Raw genomic sequence first — 15,062 nt, forward strand, 5'->3', positions numbered from 1 at the left:
GATTCATCTGATCTAGAATAATTACAGCCCTCTTTATAGCAAGCTTCCAGATTGCTGGACTGCAGGAATTTGAATCATCTCCTCATGAATTAACTTCTCTTTTCTTAAATATAACCTTGGAATAACCTTTAGAAATACAGGGAACTTTAGAAAAGGGAGAGCTGCACTGAGAGAAAATAAGCGTGACTCAGAAGGAGAAGGAAAGAAGCCTCAGAAACATCTTCAGGCAATGGGGACGGTGCCAGGCCTTTTGATATGCTAATGTTTTTTTCTTCAAGAGCTCTCCATCTGCTCTTTCTAACTGGTCCAGAGCTGGGCCAGTTGCAACACATCTTGCAGGTAACAGGGCAGATGAAGCATCCCTTAAATGTGCTTTTTATTTTCCCTAAAAGATGTTGTGAAAGCCCTAGGCTGCAAGCATAAAGAATGAAGATGCCTTTAATTACAACATCGTATTAATCTCAGATTTTACCCAGGAAAGAAAACCCCTCTGGGAAATGAAAGAGAGGGGTTTTTTTAAAGCACATAGCTTTACCTAAGGTGATACAGAGCAAAAAGTTTGTTTCCTGATGCAGTGGCAGTAAAGAAAGTACTGAGCACACTGTTATCTGTCTGGTGTTATAAATGGGGATAGGAAAGGGGGGAAATGTTCAACTGCAAGAAACATGAATAGGGTCTCAACTTTGAGAACAGTTGGAATATTTAGTTGCCAAACATTTCTGAATGGGAATATCGACTAGAAGGGACTTCAGAAGATGCTGCTTTTTTACATCACAAGAAGGCTAGAGCAAGAGACATTCTTTTGTACACAACTATTAAACCCAAAGAATCTGCTTTAACCATTTCAACCTCTGTGGACATTCAATAACAGATTTAAAGGTTCCAATAGTTCCGCCAAAACATTTCAAAAGGAGGCTCCAACAAGATGCTGTTGAGTTGGAATGCAAATGCTGATCCAACATTATCAAACTTGGACTCTACTGAGAACGGAAGTGGATAGCTCACTATAGACAATAATCATCACTCCTTACAGATTTAGGGACTTGGTTCAGATTTATCCTACTTTGCCAATTTGTCAACATTTGGGAGTGGTTCACACCCACTCCACCTGTATCACTTACTTTTTTGACTAGATTGTTCTGTACTGTAATGCAGCACCTCTATATGTCAAGAAACGGAATCTTCTGGGTTCTTTTTATAATAACTCTTTCTGCCACCACCATCATTCTGCTGTTTGCAGTCTTGTGTGTGTGTGTGTGTGTGTGTGTGTGCGCGCGCGCGTGCGCGTGTGTTTCAACTGAATAACATGCCATGAATCTGACAAAGCAGGCCGTGGCTCACAAAAGCTTATGTCAAAGCACATTTATTAGCATAACCCTTATGAAATTTGCCCAGCACATCTCTTCACTCCTCACAAAGAGTAATAGGATTGAGCTGGACAATGAGGCCTCTGCCAGTACATTTGCTGGCCTGTGGAATAAGTAACAGGAAGAATGAAACCACCAACTAGTCCATGCAGTTGGCTCTCAATTTTTAGTTATAGCTTGAACTGTTATTGCTAGAAACTTCCCAAAAAAATCATCCGTAACACATTTAAAGCAAAACACAATTCAGACTCCCACAGTTGTTGTCTTCCCCAGAATTGCCTCTAGGTCAGTCAAGAAGTCATTTTTTTGGCAATTTTCAATACATACATCAGGTAAGACCTACACTTTTGCAATAACGAAGAGGTAAACTTTCTAATGAGAATGGCTGGTCCGCAACAAAGCTGACTGTGATGGTGAATTGCAAACACACAGAGGGAGACATAGTTTAGATGCAAGGGGTTTAGATACTGCTAACGAATCAGGAGGAAATAGGTAGTTTTAACAGCATTTTACAGAAGTGGGAATTTTGGCAGATGCAGCTTTTTCTCACCTCTACAGCAATACAACAAGCCAAACCTGCCAAACTCCTTTTTCAAAACACTATCGGGAAAGAATGGCAATGAATGAAAATCAAAAAACTTTTCAGTGTTTCCATAGGTAAGAAAATAGTCCAACCTCTAATTCAGAGTTGAACTTAAACATACAATTCTAATGGAGTCAAGCATATATGTATAATTCAATACAACCAAATTCCCAAAAGACCGTATGTGTGGACAAACAATCCCAGCATCAAAGGGACAGAGTCTCTAATGTCCCGTGAATTAGCTGAGAAGCGGACCAGGGTAAATGCACATCCCTCCTGCAAGGAGTCTCTGTTGTAGCAGGTCAAACCAGTCCGTGTCCCACAGTTTTATGTAAATATTATTTTTGTTGTGTGTAGAAAGGTCACTGGTGATGAAAAGGATCCTCCAAGGGGGTCCCTCCGCCCTACAAGTCGGCGTATTGGAAGTGCGCTGAAGTGTATGCACGTGAGACATTCCATTGACTGTTGTGAAAACTGTGATATGGGACTAAGTGGTGGTCTTCCAATTGGTCTTCCAATTTCGTGTATAGAAGTGGACTATACACGAAACAAGCCGACTTGTAGGGCGGAGGGACCCCCTTGGAGGATCCTTTTCATCACCAGTGACCTTTCTACACACAACAAAAATAATATTTAAATAAAACTGTGGGACACGGACTGGTTTGACCTGCTACAACAGAGACTCCTTGCAGGAGGGATGTGCATTTACCCTGGTCCGCTTCTCAGCTAATTCACGGGACATTAGAGACTCTGTCCCTTTGATGCTGGGATTGTTTGTCCACACATACGGTCTTTTGGGAATTTGGTTGTATTGAATTGTACATATATGCTTGACTCCATTAGAATTGTATGTTTAAGTTCGACTCTGAATTAGAAGTTTGACTATTTTCATACCTATGGAAACACTGAAAAGTTTTTGACTTTTATTCATTGCCATTCTTTCCCGATAGGGTTTTGGCAGTTTGTTTGTCAGCTCGGCAAAGCCTCCTATTTTGGTTTGAAACTCCTTTTTCAGCACAGCTATACCGAGCCTACTTAAGCTCCCTTCCTCTCACTACTTTCATAAGGCTGAGTTCCATCTCCCTAACGTGGGAGCTTCAGAGAGTCTACAGAGCCTCTGCCTTTCTGCCTGGTTGTCTAATATGGTATTCTTTTTTTCAATGGGATTCAACTGCATTCACCCATCACCACAGCACTGCTGCTTGGGGCAAACCCCTTATGCACTTTCCTAGCTCTCTCTTTTGACTGCCTAGGCTGCTTTCCTGAACATACCAATGTATTTGAAGAGCGTACTGCTGATTCCAGCAAGCAAGGAAAGGGTGATCAGATCTCCAAGGCTTGCCGCGATGGGGGTTGCAATGTTGTCTGGGTTAATCCCGACCTTCCTTGCACCAATGATTACACCAATCATCACCAGACCTACAAGAGAGGCAAATCAGAGGATGAGCCAAGGATGGCTTGGGAAAAGTCTAAGCACAGTTCTGGAACTGTTAGAGAGACACACAGACATATCTCAACCTCACTGAGAGCATGCAGAGGCAGCAGGAACAGCAGTGCTTGCGCAGGGCTTGCAGATAGGCCGAAAAGGGAGGAGAAGAGAGGGAGCATGTGGTTGAGTAGCAATGAAGGTCAGGCGGAAGAAAAACAAGAGCTGCTGAGGAAAAAGAGAAGGAAGAGCAAATAAGATGGGTGAAGAAAAGCAGACGGGGCTGTGATTCTCAGCTATGTGATTATTTCTGTATGTATTTCTTAAACTTAGTATCTTAAAGAGTCAGTATGGTATACGACAGGGTAGGTTCTGGAACACATGGGCTTACATAATTACTCTGCCATGGAAACTCGCTGGATGACCTTGATCCAGTCATTCTCTCAGTGTAACTCACCTCACAGGGATGTTGTTGTGAAGATAAAATGAGGAAGAAAAAATCATACACAATGTTCTGAGTTCCTTGAAGGAAGGGCAGGATACAAATGTACTAGATAGATAGTAACTTTGGCCACCTCTGGAATAGAGAAAGTGTCTGTATAACTTTCAACAAATGCTCCGGGTAACGGATGGGGGGCGGGGCTGGGTTCAAAGCAGCTAGCAGAGAGTCTGAGGATTAAAGCAATATTAGAGTGTCAGCACTTGTGATTAACTGGTAGGTAAAAAAAATCCATTCACAGATCCCCCTAGGATGGGAACTGCACACTTGGCCCAGGTATATATGAAAAGAGGATTAATTGTTGTCTTCTCAAAAGCTTTCTTTCTTTCTTTCTTTCTTTCTTTCTTTCTTTTTCTTTCTTTCTTTCTTTCTTTCTTTCTTTCTTTCTTTGTCTCTCTCTCTCTCTTTCTCACACACACACAAACACACACACTTTATATATATAAAATGCTTGAGAATATGCCTAAGAAGCATCTTAAATTGAACTGCAGAACTGCAGCACTTCCTATCTGGATCAGATTTCTCATCCAGCATTCTCTTTCGGACAGCCAGAGACTTCCAAGGACTGGTCTTGCTAACATGGCCTCCCTCATTCCATGACTCTGGCCTTAGTTCCTCACTGCATGTATTCCCAAGCACTTCTGGTACAGTACATTTCTTAATGCTGTTTTCCTTTTTCAGGAAACAGTCTTATGCTGCTCTCTTGTGGAAGGTCAGTACATTTCTTTTATTCCATTAGCAACTGCTGTGAGACCCTGGTCTTTCACGGTGGTCTCCCAGCCAATTACTAACCAATGCAAACCCTGCTTAGTTTCTGAGATCTGGCAAAATTGGGCTAGTCCAAGTGATTGCTTTAAAAGACACTTTTTGCAGCAACATTGCTTTTTATATTCCCCATTGTTTAAAGAAGAAATTATTAGAGTTACAGCTAACTGGAGATGAATTCCAGCATCAAGAATGCTTCAGGTTCTTGACTTAGGGTTTTGGTCCCCCACCTCCAAAGTAGATGATTGGAAGATAAGGTCCAGATAGAGGGTACAAATTCTGAGGGATGAGTTTGGTTTCCTAAAGATTTGTAAATCTGGCTCTGTGTGAATAGCTGAAATGAAACAACTAGTAGTAACCATAGCTAAGCAAGGGAGTCAGTTTAACAAGAAAGCAGTAATTCTGAGCAAATAGGTCTCCGTCAGAAATGAGCCTTCCCTGCTGACATGGGTAGAATGTGTGTGGTATGGAAGCACATATGCGTATGTGAGGCATTGGGAGAATGGGTGTTACTCTTCTACAGATGGGCTTGCCTCTTGGAGGGTGTAACGCTGATGTACTTCAAATGGAGGAGAATCATGCTTGTATGTTCTGTCAAGTCTCTCCAAGAAGGCATGGCCTTCCCCTTAGCTACAATCTGTTAACCATCTGAAACCCTTATGCACAGAAGCTCACTTCATCCTTGGCTGCTTACCAACTGAAATGCAGATTGCTTCTGGCCTTAATCTTTAGAAAGAAGGGATGCTTCCTTTCTCCCGAAACTCCCCAGTGGGCAATTTCCTTGTGGTCCTGCGGTCAAAGACATGTGCCATCTAGCCAGCATCTTCTCATGAATCCTCCACCTGCAAAATGGCCTCTGCCTTCCCACCAAACCTTACATGACCCTTACATGGAAGCTGACAAAACTGTTTTGTATATGACTACTGACACGATTTCGCCTGACTAATTGATATTGGTGGCCTGACGAAGGACCCCATCTGAAACGAGCGGAAAGGAATAAGACCGGTGTAGCTCGTTGCCACCTTTCCCTCCAACAATCTTGGATGCCACCATTCAGCTAACTCTGGAATTGGCTGGCACCGTCATCGTTTGGCGTCGTGAGCAAAGCCTGGGAGATTTATTCTGGACATTGTATTGGGACCTTTTTCCTCTCTCTTCCTACATGTGTACTGGACTGACTGTTGATATATTAAGTAGCCATTAGTGCTGTATGAATAATATAGTTGTATTTGTACAAATTGGCATACTTCCTTTTTTCTGTGTGAAGTAGTATTCTAGAGGAAGTAATTTCTCCCCTTTTCTTCCTTTTCCCACCAAACCTGTCATGTCTGAGTTCAGCTGGCCCCAGTCTCACCTTTCAGACAGCTCTTCCAATCCCTGTCTTTTCTGAGGGAGCGTTATATCACCCTCTGGCTCCTTAGGGAGCTCAGCCTCAAAGATCCATGTGATGAGAGAAAATTATGTGTATCTGTGTGTGAATGAGGTGTTGCTGAAGAAGGGGCCAGAATAACAGGTAGGAACAGGAATTTGGAAAATGCAGTGATGGAGGCTGAGATGATGCAGAGAGTTTAGTGAATAAAAAATTAGTGACCGCTGACCTACCAATACAGAGTTTACACTGGGGACCTCTCTTCACAAAGAATTAGAGGTTCTTGCCACTGAAATTTATTTTAAAAAATTAAAAACTTGAAGTATATTCTGAAGGCTTTTTAAAAAAACACATCAGAGTCAAATGATACTATAGAAGAATTTTATAGACATTTCTCTAGTCTGAAAGACAAGATGAAGAGATGTGCTTTAATCAAAGTTTTGCAATGCCTCCTGTGCTCCAAACAAGGGGGCAAGGAGGACCAGGGAGGGTGAGGGTGACTTTACCGACAGCTGTCCCCCTGCTGCCCCCCAGCTCACCAGGGCCACCTGGGATTGGGCAGCCAGACCCCATCAAAGGGAACTGACCAGGGCACACCTCCCATACACTGCTGCAGCCCAATGACACAGGTGAGAGAGCCCCAAGCGCCACGGTGGCAAAGAGAACCGGCAAGAAGGGGTGCAAAGGGGGGAACCCCTTGTGCCATCATTTGCCTTGGCCCCAGCACTGCAAACTAGTCCCCTGGTGAGTTAGGAAGCCCCACTTTCACTGAAAGTGGAAACAGTAGATCTGTTAGACTTTAAGGTACCACAAGGCTCCGTCTTGGTTTTGTGTAGAAAATTAACATGGCTAGTCCTCTAGAAGCTTTCACAGAAGAAATCCTATTATTTCATGACTATGTGTTCTCTCTCTCTCTCTCTCTCTCTCTCACACACACACACACACACACACACACACACACACACACACACACACACACACACACACACACACAGTTAAATGTGATGTTTTAATACAACCAACATCTTCCTAAGAATGTTTTAAAGGGAGTGAGCATTTTTTGTTTGATTGTCAGATTCAAAACTGGGCTTCCTCTTCTTCCTTGACATGTTTTTATTTTAATATAAACATAAAAATGTGTATTTTAAATATTGTGGTAAACTTTTTTTTAATAGTCTGGATTACAAGTTTATTTTTATTTATTTTATCTATTTTAGATATTTATACCCCATTTTTCTTCCCATGGGGAATTAAAGCAACCTACACCATCATTCTCCCCTCCACCAATTTGTCCCCACAACAACTCTGGGAGGTAGGTTAGAGCTATGTGAGAGTGACTGGCCCAAGATGGAGCTTTCACGGCAGCAAAGGGATTTGGCAGAGTCTCATTCTGCCAAATTCTAGTCCAACTTCCTTACTACTACACCATGCAGGCGCTCAAATGATTCTTACTCAAGAAGTGGCTTCCTGCTAGTTTTAGTGTTGCGTCAACCCTGATTCTGCAGTCATAGGTTGGCAGCTGAAGGAGAGGACTCTTGCTGCAAGAGATGAGAAAGAAGGTAGCCCTACAGAATTTTGCACACTTCAGTCCATTAGATTGACTGAAGAAAAAAAGAAGCTTTAAGTGAGAGATGTTGCTGCATAAAGGAGGGAGGGCTGCTGCCATAGTTAAATAGTACACTCATGTCTGTATGGACGAGTCAGGCTTCACTATTTAGAGAAAGCAGCCAGAGCCAACCCTTTCAAACGTAAGTTCCCTGATGCCTCTTGTGACCAACATCCTTTGTGTGGTTGGCACTTTGTGTCACTTCCCTTTTCTCTTCTAAAGCTGGATCCTAATCTGACATTCCATGCAGTCTCAATATTGACAAGTTGATTCCGTATTTCAGAACTGCCAAGGATGTGAAATCAGTGAGCTGGCAATAAGAGACATAGCTTTCAACAACAGGGTTTCTTGTTGCAAACCTTGAAGATGTCATCTGATATTTTGAAATGATCATTTGACATCAGCTACTGAGCAACTGTAAGGGGAAAGGGAGAACTAAAACTTATGTGAAAAGTGAGAACACATTTTAAAAGGCATAGAAAAAGGGCAGCCCAAGAGCCACTTACCGAGCGAGAGAGCAGCAATGAATGCCGTTGTCACACTGCTGGCACACAACAGGGCTGCTTGGTTCAGTTCAACATACCCTTTGGTTATGGCCTCAAGAAGGACTGCAACTATAGCTGCCAGGAGTCCCACCACTGTGGCTTGTGTCTATTGAGCAAAAAAACAATGAAGGACAGAAAGTCTCAGAGATCGTAATCTGAAGGCAGTTTGCAAACCTTCCTGCAGGAATCTGGCTCTATGTTATATAGTGAGAAAAAATATACTTCACACAAACAGTACATATGGAAAGTGAATGTTTTAAATGAAAAGTAGCTTTTGAAGGGAGCCTTTTTTGAGCAAGGAAGCAAAAGCAACAGGGAATGGATGTACATAACATGTTTCTTCTCAGCCATTTTTCTCCTCCAAATCATATGCACTACCGTCTTCTAAATAGGTTCCCCTCCTACAGCATCCAGGTGCATACATTCAGAGGGCAAACCTTTATTCTCTTTTAATAACTAGCTGAAAACTTTCATTTTCTCATGCCTCCCCAAACTGATTTTAGGGGATTTTTTTCCTGTTCATTAGTTCATTGTTATTTAACATTGTTTTTACTGCTAATCATTATACTGGATTTCCCGATTAGTTTTAGTATTCTAAATGTCATATTGTAAAGCTATTTGATTGTGCGCTAACTTGGGTAATGTAGTTGGAAAGACAGGATATAAATATATTAAGCAATACTAGAACCACTTCTGGGGGGAGAGCAATGATTGGAAGGAGATTTGATCAGAAAAACGGCTTGCAGGAACTGGCAGAACACCCACCCACCCTGTCACACCATTAACTTCTCTATTCAAAATGACTATTTCATTAAGTTGCCTTTATGTTTCTTTTTAAAGAAATCAGAACTTCCATGTAATATGTAATTTGCCACACAGGAAATCTGTGTTTGGATCGGAACTCTCAAAATTCACAAGACCACAATTACTACACACACACCCTCCCATATCAACAACTTGCTGATAAGAATGAAATCCCTGAGAAGTATTCTGCAATTGTAAACAGCTGGCCTGGCCTCCACCATCTTCAATAGCTATTTAATATAGCTACCTGTGATATAAAACCACAAGGCCCCTGGATTAAAAGCAGTTTGGCTTGCAAACAGGGGAATTCCAGCTAGCAGTTGCTGAGTCCCGCCTGGGAGATCTAGGAATGGAAGTAGCATGTAAATACAGAGTGACCAGCAGTGATTAGTTTACAGTACTTTCAGCTCCGAATGGAGTCCAAAGCAACAAAGGTCTCGCAGTGTCTTCCCACTTAGCACATTCCTTTCCCTCCTTCTGTGATGAGATCTCCTGCCCATGACTGAGGAGACATCAATTAGCATCCATAAACTCTTAGAAAGGTACATTCCACGACTAAATTCATCAACTTAGCTCCGGTGGACTCCATTAACAAACTGCCCCTTTTGTGCAGGTCCAGGAGAGACTTTGCATTCTCTTTTACACACCCTGGCAGCTAGCAATCAAGGTAATCAAACCCTTTGTTATTCCTAGGAACTGACAGTTGGAGTCTTTGTTCCAATGGCTAGGTGAGCTTTCCCACCTCATGGCACGTTTTACCCTATAAGAGTAGTGCCGATTCGGTTTCGTTTTCGCGGCCATGTCGGACGCTCCTCTCGGCAGGTCCGAGAGGAAGCGGCCGAGCAGCCTGACCGGGCGGCTGATCTGCAAAGGTTAGCCCCCAGGACTCCCAGGGAGGGAGTCTGGGTCCGGGACGCGGCGGGAAGAGCCCTCTGGCAAATCGAGGCAGGGGGTAAATTGCCCGTTTGTCCCTATGGAGGCCGGCAGACGTGCGCGGCACCCTGCGTGCTGCCGGGCCACGGAAAACGGCAAAGAACAGGACTAGGCGGAAGCCTGTAAGTAAGCGAATCCCTTCTGTCACTACAAGCGCATGTGGAGGAGTGGTGGGATCTGAAGTTAAGAAGATTCGGATTTTTTCCCCCTCGCAGAGTCTCGGAAGATTGGCGGTCCCCCCCCCCTCTAAAATGGCAGCGAAAAAGCAGAGTCCTGCTCTGGGCAAGTCAGTTTCGGCTGCCCTGCAGGGAAGAGGGGAGTCGCTCGAGGAATTGGCGAAAAGATCGGTCATCGAAGCCATAAAACCCTTTGTTGACAAGCTGAATGAAACAGATCAAAGGGTGGGCTTAATTGAGAGCGATGTGAAAGCCATCAAGGAAGCAGCGGGGGGGGGCAGAGAAGTCTGCTCGAGAAAATGCGTCACTTATGAGAGCAACGAACAAGGAGCTAAAGTTGGTGGAAAACCAGCTGATTGGGCTGCAAGTGGAACGAACAGACTATTTTGCGCCTCCAGAATGTTAAAGAGGAGGAAAACGAGGATTTAAGGGAGCTTGCCTTGGAACTTTTAGCGACACCCGTGAGGGCAACTAAAGAAGAAGTTAAAAGCGCCATTTTGGGAGTCCGTCGGGCTTCTTCAAAATATGCAATGAAGCGGCAGCTGCCTCGCGAGATTGTTATTGAGTTTTCATCTAGGAGGGTCCGGGACAATATCCTATATAACTCATATAATGCGGACTTGGACTTTCTGGGAAATAAAGTCAAGATACTGAAGGGCGTTCCATTTTTAGTTCGGAAGAGAAGACTTAAGTATAAAAGGCTGGCAGCTCTCTTGAGGGAACGTGGCATAAAGTACAAATGGCTATTTCCAGAAGGAATCTGGTTTAGTTATAAAGATCAAGCTTACAAGATTAATTCGGAAGATCAGCTAAGGGATTTTGTGGACAAAAATCAAGAATTTGGGCAAGACACCAAGCAAAAAGAAGAAGATTCGAAGCCTGAAGGGAGGGGGGAGGCAATGAGCGCTGCGGCTGTAGCTGCTCAGAGAGAACTGCGTCCGAGGCCCAGGGAGGGGGGGAAAGATTTAATTTGAACTGTAATTTGTATTTTGTAAGATCAACCATTCCATCATTACTTTATTAAGCTTTAATTTTTAATTATGGCAGTATGAAGGGAAAGTATTGAAGTGTAGTGTTTAGTGTTTGTATGCTGCCTTCCCCTTTTTTCCACCCCCCCTTCCCCTTCTCTTTTTTCCTTTTTTCCCTCCCCTTGTACTATTGTAGTTTCTTGTAGTTTACTGTTTTAGATGTTAAAAATAAAAAATATTATTAAAAAAAAAGAGTAGTGCCCTTGCCCCATTCAAATCAAGCACACTTATTGGATCCGAAGCACTGTTCCCTTGAGGTTACCCTAAGCCTCCTACTCTCTTGGCCAAGAACGCTGGTGTTTGAAGCTCTCTCTCCGCGGACTTCCCTGCTCTCTGGATAGGTAATTATCACCTTGCAAATCCTCAAATCTATTCCACATTCACCACTGCTTTTCCTAGGCCTCTTGTGTGCTTGTATGCAGCTTTGTATGTGTGTGTATGAATTCTGACCCATGAATAAAACTACCCTTTAATTAAGACCACCAGCTCCGTGTGCATCCTTGGGAATGGACCCTGTAAATTACTGGTGGAGATCCCGTTGTTACCACCTTTTGTATAGTTGTTTTCCTTGCCACTAAGTCACCCACTTACTCACAAGGAGATCCATTCCTAGTAACACATTATTTTCTTCAGTGCTACTTCCCATATGATTTTTTTAGCAGGTACCTGAAATGCACCTTGCATAATACTGGAGCAGATGGATTTCACCTCTTGGGGAGCCGAAGTTGGCATCAACAACTAGCAATGCATTTTCACTGTGAAGTACAAGCATCAGCGACATCACTTCTCGTAGAGGTACACTGTGGGTGCGTGCAACATTGACCCCCCCCCCCCCAATAGCAATACCTTCACCCTCAATAACATTTACTGTGAGCATGCCAGGCAGCTCTCAAAGGACTTCACTTCAGGAGTTAAGGTTCTTTACTGATACGATGTCAGTTTCATGCTCTCATGTCATCCTTGCTAGGACTGACAGCCACAGACAGCCTAAAGCAGATAAAGGTTCCCTCCGGTTACTCCCCGCCCCTCCTCTAATAGTCTTCAGACTCTGCAAGCAGGAACCAGGCTGTGTGATTCATATGCTTCTCAAGGCCAGGTTCCCAGGCTAGGGAATCAACAACCCCTTCCCAGTCTGTTTCCCAGCCCCCAACAGCAGCACCTAAGATGCTGGAGTTTGACAGGTGATCCTAATCCTGAGCACCTGACAATTACAATCCCATTAAAATTCAGATATTTCTAAATTATTCACAAAAGCACACTGCTGCCCTCTGGTGAATACAGACAAAAGTCACATTCTACGTTAGATCTAAACCAGCTGTATTATGGACATACCTACATTGTATCAGTGTTATACAACTAACATACAGAAAGGTGGGATGCTGAAATCTTAGTAGGACATAGCTATATAAGGATTCAGGGCCTCTTTTCTGCAAGAGTGGTGACTATTTAACAATCTTAGATCTCTGGCTGTCTGTAGCAGGATTACATATGGAAGATCAGTGTACAGTGAGAAGACAGTGAATCTTTACAGAACCTCATAACTTCCCTCGATGCCCACTTTCACTGTATTCCAGACTTCAGGCCTGTACTGCCAATTCCCAGCCAATTAGTGCATAGTTAGATTATGCTGAAGGCAGTAAACAGCATGCCTGCAGGGAAGCATCCCATAGTATGTAGGGAAGCATCCTGGTACTTGCATGCACTTAAGCCATAGCAACTTTTAAAAAGCTAGGCAAGCCTCAAGTTCTTTGGAGCTTGCTGGCTGATGGTGAACTGCACATAGGTGTGACTAGCAATTCACCCTACAAAGTGATATCTCAGGAAAAACTGCCAGGATCCTCAGTTTCAGAGAGGGATGCAGTAAGCCTGTTTTTGCTTGATTTCTCTACGTAACCACCACCCTACTTATAACACCTTCTTAAACCTTAATAAACACCAATCTTTATCATAAGTGCTTTGTCCCCACTTGTGATAAAGCGATTTGTCCTCTTCACAAGCAGTCATCTGCCCTCTTCTTGGGTATCCTACCAGATACTCTGTCAAAGCAGAGCCTGGCAGGCCCTAACTCTAGAATAAGACATTGTCAGCTCTTGATTTTAACGCATGTAGTCACTAGGACATTACTCAGTGTTATAAGCCTGGGCCTAGTGAGGCCTAGTGGCTCTAGGGAAGCCTGCACTAAAGTGACTGCAGGGCCTACATTTTCCAGGTTCCCTTTGGACTCTGTGATTGGGTAAGAGGAAAAATTTGGAGGGATTTGGAGGGGAAAACTGCACCAATAGTAAAAGTAGGGAGGATGGTGCCTGAGAGAAGGGATAAAAGGTGTTGCCCATAGTAGGAGGATGTTCACTCTTAGGGAGCAGAGCTGAGGAGAGGCTGCTGCAGATAGAGGGATCGCTCATCAAGAAGGGGTGAGATAGTTTGAAGCCAGTCACCAAGAGACAGTTATGAACAGTCTAGTTAGACACGTTAGGGTGTTTTAGTTTATTTGTTCACCAACCTTTATTATCCTCTTTATTTTACGAAGTTCTGAACACCAGTTATTAATAAACCTTTTAAATAAAGTTCTTTATTATCCTGCTTGGGTCCTCACACCTCATTCAGTCACATAATAAATAAAACCTACTGGGAAAGAGTAAACAAAAGGGGTCAGTTGGGTGATCTGGGTCCTTCCAAGGAAACCTGTACCAGAGTGGTGGCAGCCTACAGAGAGCTTCCATGGGCCCCAGTTACCTGAATTGGACTCCTTGCTAGTAAATAAAATTTGTGTGTGTGTGTGGGGGGGGGGGGATTAGCAAGCAAGGAAGACAGCTATGTGAGAAGCCAGTAACCACAGGATCTCTTCACCAATAATTTACAGAGTCCATTCTCAAGGATATACACACACATGAAGCCGGTGTTCATAATTAAAGGATAATTTTTATTCAAGGGGCAAATGCATACACACACACAAACACACAAGAGACCTAAGAAAAGCAGTGGTGAAGGTGGGATAGATTTGAGGGTTTGCAAGACAATAATTACCTATCCGGAGAGCAGGGGAGTCCATGGAGGGAGAACGTCAAACACCAGCATTCTCGGCCAAGGGAGCAAGAGGCTTAGGGTAAACCTCAAGGGAACAGTACTTTGGATCAGGTAAGCGTGTACAATTTGAATGAGGCCAGGGCCCTACCTTTATAGGTAAAACATGCCCTGAGGTGGGAGAACCCATCTAGCCGTTAGAACGGTCCAACGGTCAGTTCCTGGGACCAATAAAAGTTTTGATTACCTTGTTTGGTAGCTGCTGGGGTGTGTGAAAGCAAATGCAGAATTTGTTGTAGAGCTGCACAAAAGGGATAGTTTGTTAATGAAATCCACTGGAACTAAGTTGATGAATTTAGTTGGGGAATGTACTTTCCCAGGAACAACTGTAAATACTTGAATGTCATTTGATTAGCTCCTCAATCAAGGACAGGAGATCTCACGGAAGGAGGGAAAGGAATGTGTTAAGTGGGGATGACTAAGTGAGACAGTTGTTGTGCTGGATTCCTTAGGGACTGGAGAGACTGCAAATCCAATTACCTCTAATCACTCCACATTCCTATGCGGCATTCCATTCATGCCTGGGTCTCCTGAGCGGGACTCAACAACTGTTAGCTGGAGGTCCTCTGGCTGCAATACAAATTACCATTTTAAATCCAGAGGCCTGGTGCCATTTCATATCACAGGCAGCCATGATAAAATGGCTATTAAAGATGGCGGAGGCTGGGCCAACTGCTTACACCCCAGCCTGCTGTGACATGGTGGACTTGAGGTGGGATGGCCTAAATTTGGACCTGTTGAGAGGCAGAGTGCTATTTGGCCTTACCAACTTTTTTAAAAAAAATTCTTTTTGCCTTTTGGTTCGAGGAAGCCACTTTTCCCAAGTTGCTTGCCAGAGCACACAAGAGCTCAGTAAAAGTATTGGTGAAGTTTTGTTTAT

The 15,062-nt window shown here is 43.5% G+C and overlaps 1 protein-coding gene across 4 annotated transcripts in view; it reads right to left on the reverse strand.

Moving 5' to 3' along the window:
• Nucleotides 1-15,062, reverse strand: part of SLC41A3 (solute carrier family 41 member 3) — a 63,721-nt gene that overhangs the window by 14,536 nt on the left and 34,123 nt on the right. For all 4 annotated transcript variants that reach the window (XM_054977846.1, XM_054977844.1, XM_054977845.1 and 1 more), the window contains 2 exons: nucleotides 8,122-8,266; nucleotides 3,223-3,369 (listed from right to left, as the gene is read on the reverse strand). In XM_054977846.1, the coding sequence (XP_054833821.1) occupies nucleotides 3,223-3,369; nucleotides 8,122-8,266 (292 nt within the window). The remainder of the gene's footprint in view (nucleotides 1-3,222; nucleotides 3,370-8,121; nucleotides 8,267-15,062) is intronic.

Source organism: Eublepharis macularius, chromosome 4, assembly GCF_028583425.1.
Source record: "Eublepharis macularius isolate TG4126 chromosome 4, MPM_Emac_v1.0, whole genome shotgun sequence".
Classification (NCBI taxonomy): Eukaryota; Metazoa; Chordata; class Lepidosauria; order Squamata; family Eublepharidae; genus Eublepharis; species Eublepharis macularius.